Source organism: Fragaria vesca, linkage group LG7 (assembly GCF_000184155.1).
Source record: "Fragaria vesca subsp. vesca linkage group LG7, FraVesHawaii_1.0, whole genome shotgun sequence".
NCBI lineage: Eukaryota > Viridiplantae > Streptophyta > Magnoliopsida > Rosales > Rosaceae > Fragaria > Fragaria vesca.
This window is the reverse complement of record NC_020497.1, coordinates 22,859,951-22,887,512: the sequence shown is the minus strand read 5'-3', so window position 1 is coordinate 22,887,512 and position 27,562 is coordinate 22,859,951. Positions and strand designations below refer to the sequence as shown.

Genomic DNA, 27,562 nt, shown 5'->3' with positions numbered 1-27,562 from the left:
CAAGTGTGACGCAATATTGGCAAGATTTGGCATCATTGATTCAGAGGTTCTTTTTAATGTAAGCGAGGATCAAAGTTCTATTTCTGATTCTTTTATATCGTTAACCACACTACCACAGTATACAATGTCCATTATATACCTGTACTGTACATTAACATGTAGCTGAGTTTGACTGCTTCATACAGGGTAAGAAAACTGCTCATGAAAACAATTTACAGTAATTCCCTTTTCAACGTCGTATCACTCAAATGCAAGTCTTTGAGTGCCAACCAATGAAGCATATTGACCTTTCTTGGCCAATAGTTCAGAGTGTGTCCCAAGCTCAGTTATCTTACCCTCGGAGCACAATGCAATTTGATGGGCATTTTGGACTGTGCTTAACCGGTGAGCAATCACCAACGTTGTCCGCCGTTTCATTAGATGATTCAACGCATCTTGGACTAGGCGCTCACTAACTGCATCCAATGCACTGGTGGCCTGCATTTCAGTAAAGAACTCCAATGAAAACCTAAACTTTGGTTGTCTCAGAAAATCAATTACCACAAAAAGGAACTCAAGTGGAAGAAAAACCTTGAGAGCCATTCCAGATTTTTCTTTCTTTCACAATATGTTCTGATTCATTTGTGACCTACTTACCATGGTTCAAAACAACTTTCTCCCTCAACTATTACACGCAAACATATAAATAGATAGACTAAAGAGCATAGAATTACCTCATCAAGTATAAGGATTGGGGAATTCTTAAGCAGTGCTCTTGCAATAGCAATTCTCTGCAGATTGAAATAAAAAGAAAAAGTGTCAAGCAAATTGAAATATCTTCCCGTCTCCTTTTCCCTCTCTCTCAGTCTCTCAAAGCTTTTTTTCCATACCTGTCTCTGGCCACCACTAAGTAGCCCTCCACGTTCACCAACTAGTGTATCATAACCCTTTCAAAATTTAAAGAAACATTCAGTAAACAACGCAAAAAGTAGCAGAGTAAAACATGACATGCTGAAAGGCAGTCTAACCTGTGGAAGTGAAATTATGAATTCATGAGCATTTGCAGCTTTTGCAGCCTTTATCACATCATCCTTGGATACATGATCATCTGGAAGCCCATATGCAATATTTTCACCAACTGATACCGAGAAAAGAACGGGTTCCTGTATAATTTCAAGTGGAGAAAGGTCAAAATAATCTTCTGAACCTCTCAGCATATACTCAACTTTGTTCTGTAATGCACAGTAGAAGTAATTGTTGGTCCATCAATGAAACAGGAGGGACACATATTTAAATGGGAAAGGAATGAGGAATAATATGTTTGCAGGAATATATGACCAATCCAAACTACGTGCATTCATCATTAAGTATAATGTTTGTACAATTTAGGAATGCAGGCTAATGAAAGATGCAAGTAAGACAAAAGGTATACAACATAGTTAATCTTCATGATCAAAATCAGTTAAAATTGCATTACATACTGTCAACTTAAACTAATTGGCATATTGAATGATAATGAAGTCCTTCAAAGGTAACATAGTTTGCTACCTATATTCCACAATTTGACAAGTTGTTACACGAACAATTAGATACTGGGATATATGAATCAAGTTCAGCTATAGCACCAAAGGAAAGAAAATGTTATATTTGAAATTATGCATTATGTGAAGTGTCATATCATATATGAGCAGACTAAAGAAGTTACCTGATTCACTATTGACACGACTCGTGCCCATTCACTCTTGTCAAATGTCCGGACATCCTCTCCTCCAACTGTTATACGACCTGTAGTTGGCTGCAAAAGTTGGATACCTAAGTTCATATGGGTTGTCATCTATTAAAAATGAGTAAAATGAAATATTTATTTTTGAACATCAAAAGATAAGAGAAAGAAAACCTCATAGAAACGTGCCAATAGCTGTACAACAGTACTTTTTCCAGCACCGCTGGAACCAACTAGAGCAGTTACAGTTCCACACTTTAGCGTTAGATTTAGACCATTCAGAATTTCTACATCAGGTCTCAAAGGATAAGAGAAATGCACATCTGCAGAATGAAATCAGGTTACTCATTGGCACATTGGAACACATTAAACATTTTCTAGGAAACTAAACAGTAAATAATACACATTTCATATAAACAATATTATGGGAAGCTTTGTCTTTGTAGTCTCACCTGCTGAGACACGCACACGTAAACACACAGACACATGCAAGGCAAAATAAACACACAGAAGACCTAACCAGTCATTGCACCTCGAAGAGAATGTATGAAACTAAATTCTAGATACCTTCAAGACAAACATCGCCAGACCAAGCTAAGCGTCCAACATTGCTAGCTGATTTCAGAGCTGACATGTAATGCGTATTTACAGACTGATTTTTCTCATAGGAACCATCGATGAGGAACAATCTGTAATTTTCATCAAGTAATTTATTTTGTTGCATTTCCTTTTCTAAGCCATAAGCAAGGGCTTCATCGATTTCTACCCCTGATAAAACAGAGTTAATCCTCTCCACTGCAGCAAAAGTTCCACGAAGATCTCCAAATGTATTAACCAGGCCTTGAACCTGAAAAGCAGGTTACGTCAAACACTTATCACAAGCCTTGCCAAGACGGAAATACACCACAAAGGTATAAGAACCATAAGGAGGTGACTAACCGCGAATGTTAATGTGAAAGTATAACCAATAAAAGAAGCCACAGTTCCAACAGAGAGTTCACCCTACAAGCAGCAGAAGTTCAGAAAAAACCTTGACTGTGAATATGATTATAATAAATAATGTATTCAAGGCCTGCTTCTACCTTGCCTGGTGAGATTAAAAAAAATAGATTGATGGGGGATGTCATCAATCTCATAAGAAAAGGTATAAGGAAGAGATGGCAAGAGAATGGACTGAATCTGAATCACGCTTGAGAAGGGTTACAAGTGCTTACCGCCTTCACTTTGCTTCCTCCAAGAGCATATAAGGCCAAAAGAGATATATACACAACAACTCTAGTCAACGATTCATTTATGGATTTGAAAACCCCAAGCTTTATTCCACTGCTCTGGTAAGCTAGCACCTGCCAAGCTCATAAAGAAAATTCTAAGCACCTGATGGTCTTTCAAGTTTTCATATCGACTAGTTTGTGTTATTTTACCTGTTTACCAAACATTAGCATTTGGCGCTTTTCCCCACCAAAGGATCTTACCTACAACAGCATATTACCATATCAATCATAAAATTTATAGAAATTCTTAAACCACACTCCTTTTCTGAATGAAGAGACAATTTACAAAGAAAATAATTTTAAAATTTAGATGGTGCAAAAAATGTAGTCAACAATTTCAAAAAACTTACAGTACGTATTGCAGAAAAAGTTTCTGTCACACAATCAGCTATGAATGCTTGAGCCATTCCATGCGCCTTGAAAACAGGTACAGTTGATCTCTTGTACAAAGCTTATGAAAATTGATAGTAGTCAGAATCAGGGAAAATTTTGTTGCAGCCAACAAGACACCAAAATTTCACACTTAAAAACAATTGTGAGCGCAAAATAAAGACCGTCTCAAAGAAAGTCCTGAAGACAAGATAAGTACCAACTAAAACAGAAACGGTGAGCATCAGAACCCCAAGGATCGGTGCAAGTTGGGGAGCCAAAACAAAGAGTATGCACATTGTCCCAGTAACCTAAAAGACCAAGAAACAGGAGATTTAATGGGCCTACATAAAAATGGGTGGTACTTTGAATACTGAATTTAAAACTAAGATTACTTTGCATAGAATTACTTTTGAAGTTCCATTTTGTAGTACAAAAATTTGATTCATACAAAGTTAGTTATCACATCCAGAAACAATCATACGACGTCTAAACTAAATCCGACTATCAAGGGATTATTTTGGTGGTGTAGTGGTGAAAAGTGAAAAAGTGAATGCCATAAGATCAAAATATGGTATTACATGCTTAAATGGAGGCAACATAAAGCCCCCTTGTGCTTGGTGTAGAGTTGCTTGCCTCAGTAAGTGCCCTGAATCCGCGGTCCCTTGAAATGTTTTCACTCACAACATTTTTCAGAGAACCCAAATCAGATGTTAACAATCCCGTCAGTTCACCAACCTACACAAACCAAAATCAAAATCAATCATATACCACACTAACACAACAAAACACATAAATACCTCAAATGCATACACATACATACCTTGTAACGATCAAAAAACTCGACCTGCAAGGATCAACAAACGAAACAACATCAAAAGAGATGATAAAAACTAATGTTACAACGGTGCGATAATGTGATAAGTTGCTAACAACAGAGCTGTACCTTCTGAATCAAAACCCTGCCGAAAATTTGAGCTCTAAGCGTGGACATGACCTTTTCCCATACAGTATTCATATTGACAACGAAAACAACAGTTAAAATCGGCTCCAACGCATACAAAACTCCGACTTTACTCAGCAATGTCCACAATGCCTCTGTTCTCTTCCCTATCAGAACTTCGAAAAACCGTCCTGATAATCCAAACAAATAAAAGTTCACATGAAATCCACTTCTCACCAGACAAAGCACATATCGAAATCGGAACTCTGAACTGAAACTCTCACCCTATCTCACCTGAAAATATCGGCATTGAAAGAGTGCAGGCGCTGCAGCCGACGAGGGCAAAAGTGGAAATTGCCAGTCTGAGCTTGTGCTTCAGGAGAAGGCTCCAGAGTAACCCCCAGCTAATCACACTCGGCGGCTGGAGCTTGGAGTCCGGCTCGTCGAACTTCGGGTCGGGCTCGGTGACAATCGGGTCGGAGGCGGGTCCGGACACGTAGGCGGAGGCGGGGGTGAGGTTAGGGAGGCGGTGGAGTGAGAAGCGCGGGAAGGAGTATGATTGGCGGAGAGGTTGGTAGAGGGAGGCGAGTCGGGAATCGGTTGTGCGGAGGCGCGTGGAGACGGGAGTGAGTGGGAGGGAGAGCGTGACGGAGGTCATGACGGCGGTTTAGCGGTTGCTCTGTTTCAGGTGGTGAGCGACTGGGAAAGTGTGAGATAACGGCGACGAAACGTTTCCTTTGTCCAAAATTTTGGGAGGGATCTGGATTATCTCTCTCCCTCCAATCCCCCACGCGCGAGGATTTTCTTTCTCTTTTGGAATTTACCTATTTCACTTTTTACCTCATCATTTACCTTTTTGTTAGTGAAGCATTTTCCCCTATAATTATTATGTGTAGCTTTGTAATCAGTCTGCAATTGGAATTTGTGAAAAAAAGAAGATGGTTTGAATTTTCACTCTACACACGGCCAGTGTGGATGATTTTCATCTTTTACTATACACATAACTTTTTAGCTTTGTAATTGTAAATTTTTTTAAAATGGTGTCGATTTAATTTAAAAGTCAACTAACGCATAACAAATTTAAGAGTTAACTAATGCACAACAATTGCGTATAATATATTTTTTAAAAGATATGGGGAAAGAACATCTGAAACCTTATTATAAGCAAGTGAACTCATTGCAAGTCAATGATAAGCTAGTTGAAGAGCAAGCATATAAACAAATAACTTTGTGTCTTCTAGAGTAAAAAAAATGAAAAACTAAACATTATCAAAATTGCATAAATTAGATGATGGTGTAATAACTAACGAATAAAACCGAAAGAATAATGTAAATCAGTAATGATTTCTTGTAATATGTTAAAATTCTATCATAATTTAACATAATTAGGTAATTTATCTCCGACTGACTATTTGTGATTTCTTATTTTGTTACAATTTTTTATTCTCACACTATTGTAACAGGTACCTAGAATTTATGTGATGGAGATTATCCATCCCAGTGTTCATAAGTCAATGTGTGTACGTAACACTGACCGTGACAAGTGACAAGTGACGACATGAAACCTACCAAATTGCCAAAAATGCACAAGAAACTTTACTGATTTTTTACCGCCAGTCTCAGTTTACAGTCACCAATCTAGAAGCGTCCGTAGAAAAGGATATTATTCTATTCTAGCTATCAGCGGAGATAGATAGATAGAGAGAGAAGAGAAGCGTATCAGCACGTCCAGCTATCCACGCGTCTCCTCCAGAATCGTCACAAACCCTCACTCACGAGATTCTGGTCTCCGCTCTCCCCCATATCGCCTCGATTCTCAAAAACCACAACCACCTCAAGTCGCTCTCCCCAACTCACTGAGTCTGAGTCTCCTCCCTCTCCTCCGCCTCACCTCAACTCGACTCGACTCGCCAAACTCGCTCGCCGGCTTCGGATTTCCATGGGAGCGAGCATTCGTCGTCGGCAGCTCTAGAGAAAGAAACCTCGAGAGAACTTTGTTGACTTTCGAATCCAGATGGCTCGCCGGCTCCGTTGCATTCTCTTCCTCGCCGCGCTCTCCGCCGCTCTGCTTCCCGCGCTTCTCGCCAGCTCCGGCGACTCCGATCCGGTTTACCGGTAACGCTTTTTTCCGCTCTCCGTTTTCCGTTTCTGCTGTTCAATTTTCCACGACGATAGAGCTCGCTTATGTGTTTTCGTTTTCATTCAAACTTTTGTGATGAGAAGAATCGAGCGCCTTATGCTTTTTTATTATATGAGTTCAGTAATGCTAGCACTGTTTGATTGATGAGGTAGGTTTAGTTTTCGATACAGTAAATTCACAGAGAGATTTGATGAGGTCATTCAGAAACTCAAGAAATCTGGAAATAGGCTATGGATTATTGTGTATTGATGTGATCAAGTGATTTATGAGGGAAGTTCTATATGGATTTAATGCTAGGAGAGAATATTGAGCTTTTATAACAGAATTGAGGTTATGTTAATGATGATTAATTGGATACTTGGATAGTCATGCTGTGCATTTATTGAAAAGAAGGAATGATGAAGAAAAAAGATTGCATTTTGGATTTTGTGGTCCATTCTGTGAAAAATAGTTATTGGTGAAATAGTTACTTCTTCACTTTTCAGTTGGTGTAGACTGTGGAGTCATTTTCATTGTAAGTATACGGTTTTGGCAGGTCTTGCGTGGAGCAGTGTCAAAAGTCTGGATGCGTGGGGGAAAAATGTTTTCAGCACTGTAAATTTTCATCTGATGGGAAACCTATTGATGGCCCTTGGTATATTGAAGAACCTCTCTATCTGCGCTGGAAGCAATGGGACTGTCAAACTGACTGTAGGTACCACTGCATGCTTGCGAGGGAGGAGGAAAGAAAGAAACTCGGTGACAAGCCTGTAAAGTATCATGGAAAATGGCCATTTAACCGTGTCTATGGCATTCAGGTTTCCACTCAAGCTTAGTAGGCTAGTTAAGCTTATTTTGCTTACTGGCATGGCCTAATCAGTTTTATTGAACGTATTCATGTTTTCAGGAACCTGTGTCCGTTGCTCTTTCTGCTCTCAATCTTGCCATGCAATTTCAAGGTTGGATTTCATTCTTTATCCTTGTATACTACAAGTTGCCTCTGAGGCCAACTAAGAAGACTTACTACGAATATACTGGCGTGTGGCATATCTGGGGGATCTTATCAATGAATTCTTGGTTTTGGAGCGCTGTATTTCAGAGCCGGTAAGTGATGTTGAAGTCCTATGCATTATGGATAATTAAATACAATAGTTATATCTTCCAAAAATAACTTTTGAATGAAAGATAGAACACACTGCAATTGCGTAGTACCATTAGACTTTTCCACCTAAGATTCACAAATTAATGAAAGTGGAAGAAAGTAGAATCACTATTGCACAATAGGGTATTCCGTCTGATAATTTCTCCTATGCTCTAGTTACCCACGCTACGAGTTAATATTGCAAAAGCAAAACTATGCTATAACTCGAAATACAGACATTGCAGCCCATACAAAACTTTAGTGAATTGATTGTGCCTAGAATCAGGGGAGAACAGAACTTTCATATGTTCATCTAGTTGAATGTTGATAATTTTTTCATAACTTTTTGGTACAATGCAGGGATGTGGAGTTGACAGAGAAGCTAGATATATCTTCTGCTGTCGCATTACTTGGTTTTTCCCTCATTCTAGCCATACTGAGAGCTTTCAATGTCAGAGATGAGGCTGCCAGGGTCATGGTCTGCGCTCCAGTGATAGCATTTGTGACAACACACATACTGTACCTGAACTTCTATAAACTTGATTGTGGTAAATGCATTTTTCTTGTAGCCCCAGTATGTGAATGATGAAAACCGGGTTCAGTTAGGAATTACCTTAATTGCAATTGCATGTAAAGGATTGCCTTACTAAGTATTTCCAAAACTAAAGTTAATTATGTGGTGATTTTTGTTGTTGCAAAATCCTTTTGCTTCTTTGTCTTTCACCGCACCAAGTTCATTCATTACAGTTTAGTCAGTGAAATGCAGTCACTGGTTTTATTGGAAACAGTTTGCTATATCTTTAACTTGTTTTCTTTATTAATGAAGCTCTTACTGCTCAACAGTGCATTAATTACGATACATGGTTCCCCAGTTGTGGGTATCATGGATGGATATATATATATATATATATATATATATGTGTGTGTGTGTCTTAAGTTTTAGTCTTAGTGAGCTGTAGATAACATCAGAACAGTCTTCTTTTTGTGTTGAGATTATATGGAACAGCTTCTGATGTATACACATGTATTTAAATGTATTTCCATGAATTGGCTTCCATCATCAAGCCTAATGAATCCTAATTTATCAGCCAGAACAAGCATCTTGTAGGATATTACATTTTATTTTGTTGGTTTAACTGTTTATGACAGAATTTGCTGGCATAGTTGTGGGGTTCCAATCTTCTGGAAACTAACTTATACAAGTTTTGCAGGTCTGAATATGAAAGTTTGTATAGCCATGGGCGTTCTTCAGCTTCTTACATGGGCTATTTGGGCTGGTACTACCCGTCATCCGTCACGCTGGAAGTTGTGGGTGGTCGTTGCAGGAGGAAGCATTACCATGCTCTTGGAGATATATGACTTCCCACCGTACCGGGGATTTATAGATGCTCATGCTATTTCTAACGCAATCACCATCCCTCTCACATACCTTTGGTGGAGTTTTGTCAAGGATGATGCCGAGTTTATGACAGCAGCTCTCCTGAAGAAAGCAAAATAGTACTCCTGAATATGACGTGTGCTCAGATGGTGGAAGTTATCAAGATATACGACATATTCTCCCCTGTTGATTCATCATCAATACTCTTCTTCTTTTTTCCAAGCATATTCATTTATCCGAAATGCTTACCACAGTGGTTTCCGTGGTTTTTGCATTTCAGTGGTAGATGTCCAATTCTTTCCACTGAAAGAATCCAAGTTTCCAGGTCATTGTGTTGGTGGTTTTTTCCTGGAAAATTTCTTAGTTTGTAGGCGTGAGGGTCAAAATAACCGAGTTTCTTTATTGTAGTGTAAATCTTTGCGGATACCATTTAGCTTATTGTGTTATATCTGTCTATGTATTGAAAGTATATATGCTTATGCAGATATTGACGAAAAGCATCTATAAGTGGACATAATGTTTTTACTCTTGATCTCTTATATTGTTGATAAACCAAACAGAACTACAATGGTGATTACAAATACTAGCTTTCTTCCCAACTTTGCGGTTTACGCCTTGCCTTTCTCATAATGTTCGAAAGCTGGTATCTGCGTGGTGGTGTAATAATGGAAATACCATACAAGATTATTGTAGTGACCTGCACTTGTACCTTTAACTAGTTCTTGATGCCCTGCCCCTTTTTAAGGATCTATGATGATCATATAGATGAGAACATCATCACATCCAACTCCGACTCCCAAAGAGCCAGTCTCGACATTATTTCATCTCGTATAAGTCCCAGTGATACAATTTGCCAAAGCAACTTCAGATCGATCTCACTGCAGACATCCAGTACTTAAAGTGCAAGCATACTCGTAGGTAATCTAGAGAATAATGCTTTCTATACCCAAGACAGAGAATCCAGCAATGAGACACTTCATGAAGCGCAAGAGCTTAAGTGCGACCACAATGACATTTCTGAGTCACTTGAACTTGTCCTAGAACAATCTGAGGGGACGGATACTGTCACCTCACTTGCACCACCGGATGATGAAAATTCCCATGCTTCCGATAATTCTAACCTTTCTCAAGACTCGCACCTCAAACCCCAAAGCTCGAAAGAAACATTCTTTTTCACCTTGATTGGTATAGAAAAGTGGAGTTTGTCATGGCAATCACATAAGACGTCCCTCGGTCTCTAATTTCTTAACTTGGATGATTTCTTGGTGCTCAAGTTTGAGATGATTTTGACTTAAAAGTAATTTTTGATCAATTTAAAAATAATATTATTCAACGGTTGTATTTAAAATGTTTTTTTTCTTTTCCTTTTTTTGGGCTCAATTACCATCCCCTCTAGTCCATATGATTGCAAAGTTTTCTTTTTTCCTAATAAAATGAACACAATATTTTTGAAAATAAAAAATAACACATGTTAAAGAATATTCGACCTACGTGTGCCTTGGTGTAATGCTAGTCAAAATAAGAATTTTCAATTTCGGATAATGATAAGATATCAAGATATGTTTCTTTGTACAACACTTAAATTCTATGTAATTCGGACAATAAATACGATGATGAGTCTCTATTTTTTTTAATATCTCTCGTTGTCTCTACAATTTCTCTCGAACAACAAAATATTTTTAGCACCTAAAACAAAGCTATATATAAGAGCTGGTCGAATATATACCAAGGAGGCAGTTACTACGTTATATATGCTTAGGCCCTGCTATAGGGTTTTAGCGAAGCCGCATATCTCCTCCATCGTCAACCGTATCAAAGTTGCAGCCGCCGCGCCCCTCCGTCGCTTCCATACTCCGCCTCCTCTACTCCAATCAGCTCCCGCCGCCAAACCGGTAAGTATAAATCCACCGCCGACGAATCACATCCGTCAGTCTCAACACTTCATCTAACTGTGGACTCTTCAATTCAATTGTAGATGGACGCTGGAATCGAAGACCCGGAGAAGAAGAAGAAGAAGGAAGAGAAGGTATCTTTACTTTCACCGATTGATTCTAGCCTGCGATTTTTGTTAAGTTTTTACCGACGGAAATTGTTGATTTCAGGCAAGAGAGAAAGAATTGAAGAAGCAAAAAGCGTTGGAGAAAGCTGCTAAGTTTCAGGTAGTTAATGTTTAGTTTGGATTTGGAGTGAATTTGGATGCAATTTCGATTACAGTTGAGGTATTTATGGATTCGAATTGATGTGGTTTTTAGGCACAACAAGCGAATGCGGCTTCGAAGAAGAGTGAGAAGAAGAATGTGAAGCGTGGGAATGAGGAGGATGAAAATGCAGCTGATTTTTTTGATCCTCCGACTCCAGCTGGCCAGAAGAAGCAGCTGTCTAAGCTGATGGCCAAGCAGTACAGTCCAGCTGCCGTGGAGAAAGGGTAAGTTTCGTGTTTGGTTGGTGTGATTTTGGTGTTGGTTTTTTGAATTGTATGCTGTGCATGTTGTGATTTGTGCTTGCTGGTTTTAGGTGGTATCCGTGGTGGGAGAATTCGGGGTGCTTTAAAGCAGATGCTAAGAGCTCTAAACCTCCGTTTGTGATTGTAAGTGTGTTACCGCGCCCTCTGTTCTTGGTTTTGTATTGATATCAAGCAGCGGAATTATTTGGTTCTCACATTGTGTTGCAGGCTTTGCCGCCTCCAAATGTGACCGGCAAGCTTCATATTGGCCATGCTCTTACTGCTGCTATTGAGGTTTGCATCTAACATAAATTCCTAAATTTGTTATGTCCATTGGTGGCTTCCAGAGGTTGTCTGAAAAAGTAATTTGACGTCATTTGTGTCATGCAGGACACGATGATTCGTTGGCGAAGAATGTCAGGTTTCAATGCCTTGTGGGTGCCTTCAATGGACCATGCTGGGATTGCAACTCAGGTTCTTTTCCATTCCGTTCATCACCAGATTTAGATTATCTTCAATACAGATGTTGTTTATTTGCCTGGCTGTAACTTCTATATGCTGTTTATAGGTTGTTGTAGAAAAGAAGCTGATGCGTGAGCGCAATCTAACCCGGCATGATATTGGCCGTGAAGAGTTTGTATCTGAAGTGAGTTCAAATTGCTATGTAGTATTGGAATCCATGATAATTGTTCTGTTAAAAGGTTGTAGGATTCATTCATACCGTTGGTTCTTGTTTCTGACAGGTTTGGAAATGGAAAAATAGTTACGGGGACGCTATTTTACAGCAGCTACGGCGTTTGGGTGCTTCATTGGATTGGTCCCGTGAGGTGAGCATTGGAACTTCCTGTAGCTTGTATTTTCTTGGTTCGAATTTGATGTAGTCACAAAGATCTCTCTTTATATGTATGATATACATAGATAGAACTTATTTTCCATTATTTTCCTCAACTTTTAGTGCTTTACAATGGACGAGAAGAGGTGTAAGGCTGTGACAGAGGCTTTTGTGAGGCTTTATGAGAAAGAGCTCATCTACAGGTATATGCTTCATCAAAACTCAGATTATATGTGATACGTTTTGGGAAAATTAGATTATTACAGCTTCAAGACCTAATTGTATGCGGACGCTAGCTTTATATCTGTGATTCTAGTTTGAATTGCTATGCATGTTTGCTTATATCTTCAGTTTCTTGGGGTTGAATATTTGGGTAAAGACCGTAGGCCTTGTTGAATTAACACAAACTAGTGTGATATAATGATTTGTTATGTGTTGATCCTTGTACTTTTTATCTGCTTTGGTTCTCCAGTAACAATGCCTAAATTGTTCTCATGTCTCTATGATGCCTGATTTTGTTTTTCAGGGATAACCGCCTGGTGAACTGGGATTGTATCTTGCGAACAGCGATATCTGAAATTGAGGTCAGCCCTCTCCTTTTTGTTGTATATTTTTGCCCATATATTTTCAGTATCATTGAAGTTCTTGCTATATGTGTAGGTGGACTATATAGATATCAAAGAAAGAACATTCCTTGAGGTTCCTGGGTATGAGAACCGTGTTGAATTTGGTGTTTTGACATCATTTGCATACCCTCTGGAAAATAATTTAGGTGAGATAGTTGTTGCCACAACTAGAATTGAAACTATGCTCGGTGATACTGCTATCGCTGTACATCCAGATGATGACAGATATAAGCATCTTCATGGAAAGCATGCCATTCATCCATTTAATGGAAGAAGGATTCCTATAATCTGTGATGCAATCCTGGTGGATCCAGAGTTTGGGACTGGTGCTGTGAAGGTAAGAGCTAAACATAATAGCATACAAGTCATTATATATAGTAACTGTTCTTTTATCTCTTTCAGATTTATGCTATGGTATTTAAACTCAATCTTGCTGTTCTGTGTCCCGCAGATTACTCCGGCCCATGATCCTAATGACTTTAATGTCGGAAAGCGCCATAATCTTGGGTTTATAAACGTCTTTACTGATGATGGAAAAATAAACCAGGATGGTGGAGAGTTTGCGGGGATGCCACGCTTCAAAGCCCGGGAGGCAGTTACTGAAGCATTAAAGAAGAAGGTATCATCTATTAATATGTTTGCAACTAAATCATTTACTATTTGGTTTGAGAACCGCTTAACATTATCGTTATATGTTGTAACACCTTAGACACTATTACCAAGTCTTCTCGGGCGTCCAAGTTTCATAATGTTTTTGGTTTCAACTTTATACTGTTCAAACAATGAAATTGAATTGGCTGCAGTCCCTTCATTCGATAATGCACAAAACGTACATATAATTGCGTCTATTACCAACATCAATTGGTTAATTGGTTTACGTTCCTTATTCTCGTAGTAGTTGGTGGGTACTGTCTATTTACGTCATGTTCTTAATGCCGTAATGATTGTTTCAGTGACATTATTCTTTTGGCATTTAGGGCCTCTTTAAAGAATCAACAGCAAATGAGATGCGTCTTGGTGTATGCTCTAGAAGCAAGGATGTTGTTGAACCCATGATAAAGCCCCAGTGGTATGTCAAATGTAGTGGTATGGCCAAGGGAGCTCTTGATGCTGCTGTAGATGATGATAATAAAAAGCTTGACATCATCCCAAGACAGTATAATGCTGATTGGAAGAGGTAGTCTCCTTTGGCCTTGCTATAAGAAATTTCTACTGTGTTTATTGGTAATGATATTACAATTGATGACATAAGCTGTTATATTTACCATATGAAGAAAACAAAAATAAAAAGCTTATCTTTTGTTGATCATAGATGGCTCGAGAACATTCACGATTGGTGTGTCTCACGGCAACTTTGGTGGGGTCACCGCATTCCTGCATGGTATGTCGTTTTCGATGGTGACAAGCCAGAAGATTTTGGATCATTAGATGACCGATGGGTGGTTGCAAGAAACAAGGAAGAGGCTAAAGCACTGGCTAGTCAAAGATACAAGGGGAAGGAGTTTAAACTAGAACAAGATCCTGATGTGCTTGACACATGGTTTTCTGCTGGTCTCTTCCCAATGTCCGTGTTGGGGTGGCCAGAAGATACAGAAGATTTAAGAGCTTTCTATCCAACTTCAGTTCTTGAAACTGGTCATGACATTCTTTTTTTCTGGGTTGCTCGTATGGTCATGCTTGGAAGTACATTGGGTGGTAATGTACCTTTCTCAAAGGTGAGCAAGAAATGGATATAATAGATGTATAGCCATGCTATAGGCAGTGTTATCTTGGGTGGTACATGTTGACTTGATACTAGCTAGTCAATATGTTTCAGTGTGTGTTATTCTACTTTAAACTTGGTAGCTAATTATAACTCACAAGTTGCTATTATAAAAATTAAAGAGCAAATGGTGTATATGAGTTTAAATTTACATGTAATTACAACTGTTACCCTTTTATGTTTCTGCTTGTCATCATTGAGCATGTATTGTGTCTGCTGGTGCTAGGTGCCTTCTCTAAAATAGTTGATTGGATTTTAATTTTAATTTCTGGAGTCTGGCTTCATGGAAAGAATGTTCAGATTTATTGATGAAATATAGTATAGTTAATTATCAACCTTGTCAAGTATAGTATGGTTGATTACTGACCTTGTCAAGGAGCTGAGAATACTCCTTTCCTGATTCAAATTCGGACGCCTTTGTTCCTTACATAAGGTTAATGTTGAACATAAGCCAGTGGAAATTCATAAATGTGTGACATTAGAATTTATGCTCTGTTTCTTATGCACATACGGATGACGAATGTTTACTTTCTCCTATATATGCTGGGTAGTTGTTTATATATTGATTGCTAAGGTGATTGGTGCTCTGCAGGTGTACTTGCATCCAATGATTCGCGATGCACATGGACGTAAAATGTCCAAGTCCTTGGGGAATGTCATTGATCCTCTTGATGTGATAAATGGTATTTCGCTGGAAGATCTGCACAAAAAGCTTTCAGAGGGAAATTTGGACCCTAGAGAACTAGCCGTAGCCAAAGAAGGCCAAAAAAAGGATTTCCCTGATGGTATTGCTGAATGTGGTTCTGATGCGCTACATTTTGCCCTGGTGTCATACACTGCTCAGGTTTAGGTTTCTCTCTTTTACTTTTTGTGGGTGACTGTATTTTCTTATAATGGATTAGTAACCTAATTGGTATGTCTATTTTCAGTCTGATAAGATAAATCTGGACATCCAAAGGGTTGTGGGTTACCGGCAGTGGTGTAATAAACTTTGGAACGCCGTACGGTTTGCTATGAGCAAACTTGGGGATGATTATGTTCCGGCGTCATCAGTAGTCCCGGATCTGCTTCCATTTAGTTGCCGGTGGATACTCTCGGTACTAAATGAAGCCATCTCCAAAACTGTTTTGTCATTGGAATCATACGAGTTTTCCGATGCAGCCACTGCAGTGTATGCTTGGTGGCAGTACCAATTGTGTGATGTGTTCATTGAAGCCATAAAACCCTACTTTGCTGGAAACGATCCAAAGTTTACATCTGAAAGGGCTTTTGCACGAGACACGCTCTGGTTGTGTCTGGACAATGGACTACGGCTGCTTCATCCATTTATGCCCTTTGTTACTGAAGAACTATGGCAGCGTCTCCCATCATCCAAGCATCACAGTAGGCCAGCATCAATTATGATATGCGACTATCCGTCCATCGTGGAGGTTGGTTATTTATTTTTATTGTGTATTGATGTCTAATCATAAAAATAAAGAAAGGATTAAACCATTTGGCATGTGGGTAGTTTTCCTGTGGTGGACACACTATGTGCAGGTGTCCTAACAAGAGGCAATTTTGTTAATGTCCTATAACCAGAGCCATTCAACAAATCTTAGGCTGATTTTGTACGACAGTGCTTTCTTTATCCACATTAATGTCCTGTCATATCTTTCACACACACACATATAGTATGTTTTATGTATTTGTTATTCACTCTGCACTTCGACAGTGTTTCCTGTTATTTTAGTGTCATACATGTGCAATATTTTAATTTATTTATTTATTTCTCAACTTGTATGATGTTGCACTTGAATTATAGCTGTCAGGCCATAAGGAGGTCGTTTCTGGTTTTTATAGCTTACCATGTACTATCAAAAAATTAGAGATGAACGTCGATTGTGTAGTAACTAATCTTTCTATATTATATTCCTCCAGTGCTGGACAAATGATAGGGTGGAGTCTGAAATGAGTCTAATTGACTCTATTGTGAGATCTCTCCGGTCACTATCTCAAGAGAGTCGTGAAAGGTAATTTTCTTTTTAATGCAGTGTGACATGTTTTCTTCCGCTTCAGTTCTGTGAACTTTTGGCTTTCATGTTGCAAACTGATAAATGATTGATTTATCTTATTTGTCTATTCTGTTAACGTAGACGACCAGCTTTTGTGCTGTGTCGATCGATGTCAGATGGGGAAATTATATGCAGACAACAACTCGAGATTGAAACTCTTGCGAATCTGTCATCTCTGATGGTAAGTTGTCTGTCTTTCATGGTTGTACTTCACTCATTCTGTTTCCTATTAAATCAAGTTAAATGTTAAACTCCTGTAGTTGTTAGTATTTAAATATGCTAAAATATTGTCTCAACAGGTAATCAGTGAGAATGATCCTGCTCCAACTGGATGTGCTGTGTCTGTTGTAAATGAAAGCCTATCTGTTTATCTGAAGATTCTAGGATCTCGTTCAGCAGAAATAGATCTTGAAAAGATCCGAAAAAAGATGGAAGACATTAAATTGTAAGTTCAAAAGTTTAACTTACTTTCGTACCTTGCAGTTCTCACAAACACTATCTTTTTATCCGAAAAGCACTTAAGGGAATATAGTTCTACAACAAGGTAAACATTTTATAGATAAGCAAGGTTCTAAAAAACGCTAGGCGCTAGTCGGGCGGATAGCACCCAAAAGATTAATCGGGGATTAATTGGTTTTCTATTTTTGTATTTATTTTATTTTCTAATTACAGATAATTATATAAATATAAATAAAATATGTATTAAAAGGATTATAATTATTGTAACAAGCAATTCTTTACTAAAATAATTATTTAAAATAATTTAAAATAATTATTAATTACCTAATTAATGAACTATTGTAGTCTGACTTGACCAAACCACTCTCCAGTCTCCACCTTTTAGAAGCATTAATAATTTGATATTAGGCAGAAGTGCATAACTAGTGGTCAACAACAACTACCGAAAAGAGAAGACCCATCGTCATCTTCCTCTTCTCCTCTCTTCTCCCAAATTCTGAAAACTCTCTTCCACCGCCGTCGCTTCCTCCTAAACTGATTTCATTCACTGTCCAAATTCCATCATCCATATCAATGATTGCAAACCACAGAAATTCGCTCTTCCTCTCTAGCTTCTTGTTTTCGAATGGCAGAAACTCGTCTCCCACTACAATCCCAAAACAAAATCCCTAAGGCTAAAAATATACTGGGTTATGTTTTTTTCGATATCAAGTACTGGCTTCTGTTGAATGTTGTTTGAATTGAGAAGAAAGTGTGGAGATTTTGTGAATTTGGGTCTCCTAATCTTGGGTCTCCGTCGTCTCCAACACAAATGAATTTTTGTGAGTTTTATGAATTTGGCCGGTGGCTTATGGACATGGGAGGAGAAACTTATGCGTGAGACGGTGTTGGAGAAATTTGGTAAGGAGCTTCTGCGTTGGGTCTTCGTCTCTTGTGTTCGGAATGTCAAATCCGCCTAATTGGCCGCCCGCCCAGCCTGCCTTGGCGCCGCCCAGTCCGTCTAGGCGCCGCCCAGTCTGCCTAGGCGGCCCAAAATCGGCTGGCCGACTAGACATGCCGATTTCAATGAAATCGGGACAGGATGCCGCCGCCGAGCGCATAGGCAGGTGCCGCCCAGATCCGATTTTTAGAACCTTGTAGATAAGTATAGTATTAGTGCAATTTGAAGAGCTAAAATACCTGATATATTATTTGAAAGTTTAGTATGAATAATAATGCTAAAAAGATAGTTCAATCATAAATGGCTTTGGATTAAACGGGTTTGATTTCTTCCTGGTTAGCAGCACGTGTATAAGTTCTGATAATTCTAACAGCAGTTTCATAATCAACAGGCAACATGAGAAGCTAACGAAGGTGATGAATGCTGCTGGTTACAAAGAAAAGGTCCCCGAGAAGATTCAAAAGGCCAATGCTGATAAACTTGAGTCCCTCAAGAAGGAGAAACTGTCTCTTGAAGAGGCAAGCCAACATATGGAAGCGCAGATATCGAGCAGTAAACAAAACTGATCTTCAATATAGTGCAACCAACTTTTCAGACCTCAATGAAAAACTTTTTGATTTTTTATGCTGATATGTATGCTAGCTCTGTTAATTGTTTCTGGTATACTGTGTCTGATATAATGTTTCGAATATGCAAAATTTGCTTTTTCTCCAAGGAAATCCACTGTGTGACAAAATTACAGGACATTATTGTACTATTTCTTGCATCGGAAGGAAAAGAAAACCAGAAGTATGTTCTTCATTGGTTCATCACAAAAAAATAGATTCGATTATTGATTGCATTGGTTTGATCTTATCCCTTCTGGACGATATGTACTTGGGAGGATACTGTTGGTCTGCAACAGTATAATTCGTTGTAGTTGAATTTAAGAAATGGATTCATATATGGGAGGCCTTAGATTTACAAAAACAAAAAAAGAACACTTTTTATATAATCCTGATATTCATATAAACTAATCAGTCATAAGTTTATATAATTAAAAAGTTATTACTATTTGGTGCTTCAAAACCCCTGTGAAATAGAGAAAGCAAATTCAGTTTCTCTGTGTGGGTTTCTTGAGCTCTTGCTACTTCTTTGGTTCAGTTTCAGAACCCAGGTATGAAACCCTGACTACCCACTTTGTTTCTCTTTGAATGTCACTTTCCTATGTGTTTTTTGATCTTTGATCACTTTCCATTTGTGTTCTTCAGAATATAAGTTCAGCTGTTCAGGAATAAGATTTGTGCTTAAAATTGGTATGTACTACATACAGTGTTTGGGTAACTTTGTTTGGTTCATAGTGTATGTTAGCTTTTCATAGTAGTTGATAGATGATAGTTGATAGTTGATAGTTGATAGTGTCGAATTAGTGGAAGGAGGGCCTATGTGGAGTTGAATTCGAATTAATAGATTAGGGGTTTCATAGCCAGTAGAAGGTTTTGTTTAACTCCTGTTGTAACAAGAAAATCTTGCTAATTGATAAGCTTCATACTGATGGTGGAGAAGTTGTGATGAGAGAGCTTATATGTTGCGAAATTCGTGGAAAGGAAATTTTGGCTTGTAATGTTGGTCGCCGGAGGAGGGATTTTATCCTAGTTGTTGCCATGGGAAACCGGAGTCTCTTGAGAAAGAGTTGCATATATTTCGTTTTTGTGTCTTTTCATTTCACCATTCACGGGATCATGTTTGTACTCAAGATAGTTTGATTATATTTTTTCACTTTTACTTTTCAGTCCAGTGGGTGATCCATGTTCTTATGTGTGTATTTTACAGTGCCTGGGAGTAATTAATCTTGGTGGTGGAGGTTGTATGATCAGCGAAGGTCCTTGGGTTTTTGTTGGTGTACCAAATGCTGCGAAGGTAGGACAACAATCTCTTTAAACGTCAGCTTATTACTGCAAAAATCTATTGTAACCAAAAACTGCTACCAAGTACTAACTGGTAAACTCAACTACCAAGTGGTAAACTCGCTTTTGGTTTTGGTTAGTTTATCATTGTTGTACTTAGGTTAAAGTGTAGTGTCTAAATAGCGGAAGGAGGGCCTATAAGAAGGTGAATTCGAAGCAGTATAGGGGTTTCGTAGAAGGTTTTGTTTAATGTCCTCCAATAACTATGTCGAGAAACTTATATGATCACAAACTGTTGTTAACAAAAAAAAGCTGCTAATGAAGCACCAACTCTTTCCTGTTGGAAGTCATATGAGCAGGGGCGGAGCCAGCCCAGTCTTGACTGGGCTGGAGCCTAGGTGAGATTTTGAAGCTTGAAAAAATTACTGGAGCTAGCTTGCTGCTGTAAGAGTTGCTGTTGTGTTAAACAACAATCCCTGCTGTCCCAATGCACGAAGAAAAGAGTTTAATATGGGATATGATCCAAACAATACAAAGCCATGTGAAATTGTAAACTGAATCGATGACAGTGGATACATAGAGAGAGAGAGAGAGAGAGATCAATCTTCTGCCAATCTCAAACAACTGAGAAGAGACGACGGTTCCATTTTCAAAACATGATTGAGCAGCCTCTACATATTCGGCAATGCCAGACAAATATGTGGTATAACCATTGCCTACACAAGAAGATTAACACCATGAGTGTTTGCTGCTGTGTTATTACTAGTCATGTAAATTAAAAAGGAAAAGTAAATGGAAGTTAGTTTGTGTTGTTATTGAACTAAAATGTATCATCTTTTGCAATTTAACGTTTGGTTCTTGCGGAACAGCTACTTGCTGGGTTTAGTTACAATCCCTTCGATTCTATATTTTAACCAGATGGCTTCTTTGCAAGGTCCACCCGTCCAAGCAAAGAAGGAAAATATTCTGTAGTGTCAGTGTTCTAACTCTAGAACAGTTGTATCATCCAAAATGAATTATCAGCTAACGCTTCAGCAAATATGTTGTCCTCTTTCTATAACCTCTCTCTTTTGAATATTGTGTGTTACATTGAAATTTTTTTCATGCGTTACAATTAGCTCAGGCGAAAACTTCATCCTGGCTCCGCCACTGCATATGAGGTCTTTGATTGCTTAAGAGTAGTTCAGCCATTTAACATGTTGCCTTCATATCTTGCTATGTACTCTTTTAGTTATGGAGCCTAGAAAACTTGCAACGTATACAAACACTAACAGAGCATACATCAGTTGTGATGTCCGTTCTTTTCTGGGGTCAGTTTCTCTTATCATCTCCTTTGAATCAAAAATTAAAGGTTCGGTCTCGCTTTCCTTAGTATAAGGCTGTTTGTGGGTGTGTTATTATGGTAACTGTTTCAATTATTTGTTTCTGCAGATATGGGCTGCTAAGCAGGAGAATGCATAATGCAGAACTTGTGGAGCTTACTGTCCCAATATAAAAGATGTCAATTGCCACTTGAGTGTTGCACACAGAAAAGAGTTCACACAGCACCTTCCTGACTTTTCACCATTAGCATAGCTCGAGATCAACATGCTGAACGGAGAAGAGTTCACACGACAATCAACTTGTTTCACAAAATCACAAGCATGATCAAAATGGGTTAAAGATTCTCCCAAGAACTTAACGACATTGACGGCAACCAAATCATTGCAAGCCAATTCTTAGGGGCTGGATTTTGTGTGTATGGTTTTCAACTTGACTTTTACATAGGCTTAGCATGAAAGGTTTACTTCTATATTACATGGGGTTTTACTGTATCTCTCTAACTCTCTCAGTGTCACTATTTGTATATTTCATAGTGATGGTACGTGACATTGTGATAGAACATTATGAATTTGAGTGAACCTTATGTATGAGCGAAGGAGTAAGACTTGCTATTTACAAAAGTTTGGCAAAGTGAAAAGGAAAGGTCGAAAACACCATCTTCATGGATGATAGTTTTTTAAAGGGTAAAATATTGTATAGTCCTTATGATTTAAAGTCGACATCTGTTTAGTTTTTATGGTTTTATTTTAATCTGAATAGTCCTTAAAGTCATTATTTTTCATCTAAATAGTCTTTATGGCCTTTAACTGAGAAAATTGTCCGAATGACTATTTGGATAAAAAATCATGACTTTAAGGACTATTCAGATTAAAATAAAACCACAATGACTAAACAAATTTCAATTCTTTTCTTAATTTGCATAAGAGCGATTTGGACTAAAGCTAACCAACCAACCTTTGTTTCGTCTTTTCTCATTTTTTTCTTCCCATGTTATGCAAACCGTACTTCTCAAAGAAAGTTATAAGTACAAAGAAAATTTGATCGAACTCATATCTCAGACGACTGACTACAATATGGCATTTTTTAGTCTTACTAATATGCGACACACAAAAATAATAATGAAAAGAATTTTGTGGTCTTCCCTTTATTTTAACTAGAGGCCAAATATACTGAACGTGTGTATAAAATATGGAAATTAGGAAGTTGGTCCGTAAATATTTTTGTTTTTTATCGTTTTTACTAAATTTCTTTTGTTACCGTAAATAATTTCTTTTATTTAAGATTTGTCCATTTAGTACTTCCCAAATACTCCGGTTCAAAGGTTCTTCAATTTTGTGAGGGTTATTTTGGTAAAATATTCGAGTAGCGTGTGCACACATGTCCCCTCACACGGAATGCAGCTACCAAGCTCCAAAACCACTTTATAAGCGCTATTACAGCGAAACCGAAATTGGAATTGCAATTTGAATTTTGAAAGAGAGAGCGAGAGAGAGATCGTGGTGGACGGAATAGCGAGAAGGTCAAGATCGGAAGAAATGGCGGCAAACAACAACAAGTTCATCATCGGCGAGGTATGCTTTAGCTAAAAATAAAGTGAAACAGAGTAAGTACAATGTAGTTGATCATTGCTCATTGCTAGAGCTGTGTTTATAAAGATTAGTGTTGACTATATTCTCTATCTAATGATACAATATGATTCATATCTGGCAGCTATATTAGCACAATCGGAGTTGATTTTGTCTGAGTAACTGTTATCGTAGAAATGAGTTTCCAATCTAATCATTTTATTTTTCTTTTCTGTAGAAAATTCGTACTGTGGAGTAAGACAATAAAACCACTAAACTTCAAATTGTGAGTGTTCTTTGAGAGTCTTTTGTTGCAAACCAAACCTCCAAATCTGAAATGATGATGTGAAATATTGTGGCAGGCTGGCTTCTTTTTTTCATCTCTTTTATATGTTCAAGCTTTAATATGTTGGCTTTATATGACACATTGGCCTCTGATATATTGAGAAGTGTTTATTCTTCGCATTGTCATTTGTCTAATGAAGCTTTCTTTTTAAAAGACTCATTATCTAACTATTAAAACTAAGTAAAAATTGTCTATATAAAGATGAGAGAGGAAGATATATATTTACTAGACATCAATCCAAAACTCTACGAAAGAAAAGTTCATAACAAAGTTAACAACTTAAGGTTATTTGATTTAAAATTTTCTTCTAAGTTTCCAAATCATGTCATGGTCAACTCTTCAGATTGGGGAAAGTTGCCTAAGTATTTACTAGAGAAAGTTTGTAGTCATCTTATATGTGACAAAAATGATTAAACCATGTCTCATTAGTGATCAGATAACTATTGTATTCAATTTCCGCAAAACAAAAAAAAAAACTTTTATTATATTTTCTAGACAGAAGAGGGAATTTGTTTTCTATTATTTTTGGGAGATATATATCCTAGTACTGGAAAGAGTGGGGAGTAATAGTAAAGAACGTCTATATAAATGTGAGAGGGGAAGATTATATATTTACTAAACATCAATCCAAAACTCCACAGGCTAAGAAAGAAAAGTTCATGACATAGTTAACAACTTGACATTGTTTGATAAAAAAAATTCTTCCATGTTTTCAAATCATGGATTCTTCAAGGCAAAGTTGTTAGTAGACAATGTGCATTTCAGTCTTGTTGTATGTAATGAAAGTCTTTGGCAAAAGAATTTATAAGAAAACACTATAGGCTAACAAGTTATTCACTTTTATTGGCTTACACATGCAAAGAAGAGAGGCAAAGTTGTTGGTAGACTATGTGCATTTCAGTCTTGTTTGTATGTTTTGAAAGTCTCTGGCAAAAGAATTCATAAGAAAACGCTATAGCTAACAAGTTATCCACTCTTATTGGCTTACAGATGCAAGGAAGAGACACGATGTTTATGAGACATGAGAAATTTGGTGTTTATAGATGAATATTTCATAGTAATCCTTATAAATCCACTTCTTCTTCTTTTAATGGTGAAGAAGTAGACTTCACTTCTTTTTAATAAATGATTACCTGCACTTGCGCTACGTAAGAATCTTTCAAGAAATAGATTACAATAGTGCATGAATCTGTGGATAACTCATTTATACATCATCAAGTATAATAGTTTGATTCAGAGGTAGACTGTCTCGATATGGATGTAAACTAATTCGAGATCAAGTATGGTCTAGTAATGGATGGAGTGTTTATGTTTGCATCGAATATAGCTAGTCAATCGACTTTTTATATCTGTACATTGATATATTCTCATAATTTTATCATTGTGTTATCATTTCTCTTACAAAATTTTGAGTGTCGGTGATGATCCCAAACAAGTAGGATTAGGATTTCGTGTTAATTGATTCTACCAATAAAACTCCAAAATTTCAAAATTAGGGTAGCAAATTTGAGAAATTTGCCTGGTTTATTTGGACCAAAGTATTGTGTTGCCCGCTCGCTCTCGAGTTAAGACATTTAGAATGGGTTGACTTCTGTAATAAAGAGGCGAGAGGTTGATTATCCTGAATTAGATCGTTTCAGCATGGCAGATTCATGTATTATTGAATTCATGTACATTTTCTAAAGCTCGACTTACATGAACATGCATTATTATCAAACATACAAAGTCAAGCTGAAGGTCCTAGAGGAGGGTGAATAGGCCCTGACAACTTTTTGCTCTATCCCGTGCACAAAGATAACAAAGATTTGGCTATCCTGTTTGCTGTGAGACTAAGTCGTGTAAATAAAAATGCAAGTACTGAAAGTAAAAGATATAACAGCAGTTTTTTTTTTTATACGCAGAAACTCTGCAACAATAGAGAAAAATTGCGTGTCTCTAACTTTTGAGAGACAAACTTTTTCACTATTGTAAAGATACTTCTTACAAGACTCACAACTAAGAGGATGACACAAAACCCAGCTGGTCACCTAAGGCTCAAGTCATGTGGTCACAGATTGGTTTGCCACACGGCCCACACCATCCTAGACTAACTTAGAGCTCAAGGTACGAATAGACTAATATTTTGCTAAAAAGGTTTGAAATTCAAACACTTAAAAACTTAGGCAAATACATTTGAATATGCACATAGTCAGACCCAACAGATAGGATAGATACAACAGGGTATTCATCTAATCTGGATGGCAAGCATGGCTGCCATCCTTACTGAATGAATGTGATGAACATACATAAACTACTTGATGCACATGAGATCTATCAGGTTCTTCATTCTTCACTTGAGCAATCCTTGCTATCAGGCTACAACATGTAACATGTAGCATGTATCCTTGTGTTTTGATCATAAATGGATAGCCAACAATTCTTATACCAACACAAGCATTAATCTTTTTTTCTTTTCTTTTTTTTTGGGTAAGCGGGTTAAGAGCTAACCCATCGCTCTTACCCGAAAATTTATTGACATGAAAAAGAGAGATACAAAGCAAGGGGGACTACACCAAAATCTTGCTAACAGAGAGTACAAAACTAACAAGAGTCTTAATTGAAATACAAAAATGGCCCCTAAAAAAGAGACTTTAGAACTATGAAAACCTGTAGGTAGGCCGACCTGAGAGGTCATGACCGAATGGCAAATGAAGGAAAGGAGGTAAAGAATCCCACCAAGAAGAACCCTCTGAATTTGCACCATAATTAGTTAGCTTATCGGCAACCGAGTTACCTTCCATGTATATATGTGAGATGTGAACATTCATTTGGCGAGCAGTATGCATGCAATTTCCCTAAGCTATACGCAATCGCCATGGAACTGACAAAGGCATATTGAAATATGTTAACAATAACAACGAATCAACCTTTAACCAAAGATTGTGCCACTGATTAGCCCAGGCAATGTGCACTGCCTCGATAACTGCTAACATCTCAGCATCAATCGCACTAGACACATGAGCACGAGCTGCAAAAGCACCTAGAAAAGATCCCTTATGATTTCTAAAAATACCGCCATAACCTGAGTGAGCCTGGTCACAAAATGATCCGTCTATAACACAAGCATTAATCTTCCTTAGTCACTAATGGAAAGAAAAGGCTTTTTTTCGTTTGCCAACTATATTCTTGGCATATGATCGAATAATTAATAGCCGTAGATGACTTGAGCTTAGTAAAGCATGAGACTGATCATATACTAACTCACCACCTAATTCGATTTCGATCGTCCAAACGATGGAATGCCGCCATGCGACAGATCGATTTGGTTGCTGCCAGAGTGCGACATTTCAATCCATAGCTTAGAAGCAAATTCAGTTAGCTACTTGAAGTTCAACATCTTCTTTGAACTTCGCATGTATTGTGATTTGTGAGCACATCTAGTGATAGAGCATCAATTTTAGAATACATCTAAACTTGTGGAATACTAGCCAAAAGCATCGAACAAATTCTACTTATGACTTCACTCGGCTTTCGATTTTAAAACCCTCGATCATAAACAAAAATCCGTTAAGAATATTTCATCAATCGGAACCTGTATGTTTTGGTACTTACGTAGGTGGGAGGTGCCCTGAAGGACCAATAATCGCTAAGACAAATATCATATATAACTAGAACATCCATATATTTGGTGTACCATAGAATTTTCATTACCACAATTACCAAGAGATTTGTGAATGGAATTTTAGTTAATTTCTTTTATTAAGAACGGTACAGCCCAATGTTTGCACGCCTCGGCTAGGAGTGTAAATACTAGCTTAATTGTCAGTGAGCCGTGGCTTGGTTGGTTAAGGTGTTTAACTAACAACTTTGAGGTCACGGGTTCAAACCTCACGGACATATGTAAGGTGTGTGAGTTATTAATAAAACTTTTTTAAAAATAAAAAATAAAAAAAAATAAAAAAATACTAGCTTAATTAGGCACAAGATATCGCAGTCTAGGGTTTTTGGTTTTAGAAAACAATGATGAAACTAATAAGAGAAGATGCAATCCACCCTGACAATCACTCACAAGACAATTTGCTGAGTTCTAGTCCAATTAATCTAGATGAAGATGCTCAGGTTGGCTCGGTACGCTTGAAACACAACCTATTACCCTTTCTTACTTTGTACGCTAGGCAGGAAGTGCTCTACACCTAGACTATTCTCAAGCAAATGCAACCTAAAGGTACGCTTATTAGGTTTAACACGCAGAGATCCTTAAGTTCTAAAAGGGTTTGAGACATCACAAGGCATCGCAATAAACTTAGCGCCTTGCTAAACCTAGGACTTAGTTTACTTGCTAGCGAAAACTAACAATCGCTTCTCTAGATAGTTTGAGGAGTCCGATATTGACACTGGCATCAAACTATCAAAGCCATAGAACC

The 27,562-nt window shown here is 37.8% G+C and overlaps 3 protein-coding genes across 3 annotated transcripts; 2 read left to right on the top strand and 1 right to left on the bottom strand.

The window, feature by feature from the left end:
• Positions 1–143: 143 nt before the first annotated feature.
• On the bottom strand, positions 144–4,781 carry LOC101303858 (ABC transporter B family member 28-like). The gene is made up of 16 exons (XM_004308072.1): positions 4,580–4,781; positions 4,289–4,476; positions 4,166–4,189; positions 3,979–4,080; positions 3,563–3,653; positions 3,324–3,424; positions 3,124–3,174; positions 2,917–3,045; positions 2,642–2,704; positions 2,270–2,549; positions 1,877–2,025; positions 1,685–1,774; positions 1,008–1,142; positions 870–926; positions 714–770; positions 144–477 (listed from the first exon to the last, which is right to left on the bottom strand). Exons 1-16 carry the CDS (start codon positions 4,593–4,595, stop codon positions 241–243), a joined length of 1,770 nt encoding a protein of 589 aa, XP_004308120.1. The 5' UTR covers positions 4,596–4,781; the 3' UTR covers positions 144–240.
• A 1,189-nt stretch (positions 4,782–5,970) lies between these two features.
• On the top strand, positions 5,971–9,414 carry LOC101303564 (post-GPI attachment to proteins factor 3-like). Its single transcript, XM_004308071.1, has 5 exons — positions 5,971–6,400; positions 6,961–7,222; positions 7,312–7,508; positions 7,906–8,093; positions 8,757–9,414. Exons 1-5 carry the CDS (start codon positions 6,300–6,302, stop codon positions 9,041–9,043), a joined length of 1,035 nt encoding a protein of 344 aa, XP_004308119.1. The 5' UTR covers positions 5,971–6,299; the 3' UTR covers positions 9,044–9,414.
• A 1,244-nt stretch (positions 9,415–10,658) lies between these two features.
• LOC101303279 (valine--tRNA ligase-like) lies at positions 10,659–18,879 on the top strand. The gene is made up of 21 exons (XM_004308070.1): positions 10,659–10,815; positions 10,899–10,949; positions 11,026–11,082; positions 11,176–11,348; positions 11,438–11,510; positions 11,595–11,660; positions 11,757–11,840; positions 11,935–12,012; positions 12,110–12,193; positions 12,322–12,401; positions 12,725–12,782; positions 12,859–13,161; positions 13,276–13,443; positions 13,802–14,001; positions 14,137–14,539; positions 15,179–15,430; positions 15,516–16,016; positions 16,507–16,598; positions 16,722–16,821; positions 16,940–17,085; positions 18,431–18,879. The coding sequence occupies exons 1-21, from the start codon at positions 10,675–10,677 to the stop codon at positions 18,603–18,605; spliced, it is 3,285 nt and encodes a 1,094-aa protein (XP_004308118.1). The 5' UTR covers positions 10,659–10,674; the 3' UTR covers positions 18,606–18,879.
• The last annotated feature ends 8,683 nt before the right edge of the window (positions 18,880–27,562 follow it).

What these genes read in the sequence shown, in the direction of transcription:
- LOC101303858 (XM_004308072.1), bottom strand. An exon ending in TTAGTGGTGGCCAGAGACAG is followed by an intron (nt 771 to 869) that starts GTATGGAAAAAA and finishes TTCAATCTGCAG; the next exon opens with AGAATTGCTATTGCAAGAGC. An exon ending in CAATCCTTATACTTGATGAG is followed by an intron (nt 478 to 713) that starts GTAATTCTATGC and finishes ACTGAAATGCAG; the next exon opens with GCCACCAGTGCATTGGATGC.
- LOC101303564 (XM_004308071.1), top strand. Translation starts at nt 6,300, where the DNA reads ATGGCTCGCCGGCTCCGTTGCATTCTCTTCCTCGCCGCGCTCTCCGCC. An exon ending in ACCGTGTCTATGGCATTCAG is followed by an intron (nt 7,223 to 7,311) that starts GTTTCCACTCAA and finishes TCATGTTTTCAG; the next exon opens with GAACCTGTGTCCGTTGCTCT. An exon ending in CTTCTATAAACTTGATTGTG is followed by an intron (nt 8,094 to 8,756) that starts GTAAATGCATTT and finishes CAAGTTTTGCAG; the next exon opens with GTCTGAATATGAAAGTTTGT.
- LOC101303279 (XM_004308070.1), top strand. Translation starts at nt 10,675, where the DNA reads ATGCTTAGGCCCTGCTATAGGGTTTTAGCGAAGCCGCATATCTCCTCC. An exon ending in CAGCTCCCGCCGCCAAACCG is followed by an intron (nt 10,816 to 10,898) that starts GTAAGTATAAAT and finishes ATTCAATTGTAG; the next exon opens with ATGGACGCTGGAATCGAAGA. An exon ending in TATAATGCTGATTGGAAGAG is followed by an intron (nt 14,002 to 14,136) that starts GTAGTCTCCTTT and finishes TGTTGATCATAG; the next exon opens with ATGGCTCGAGAACATTCACG.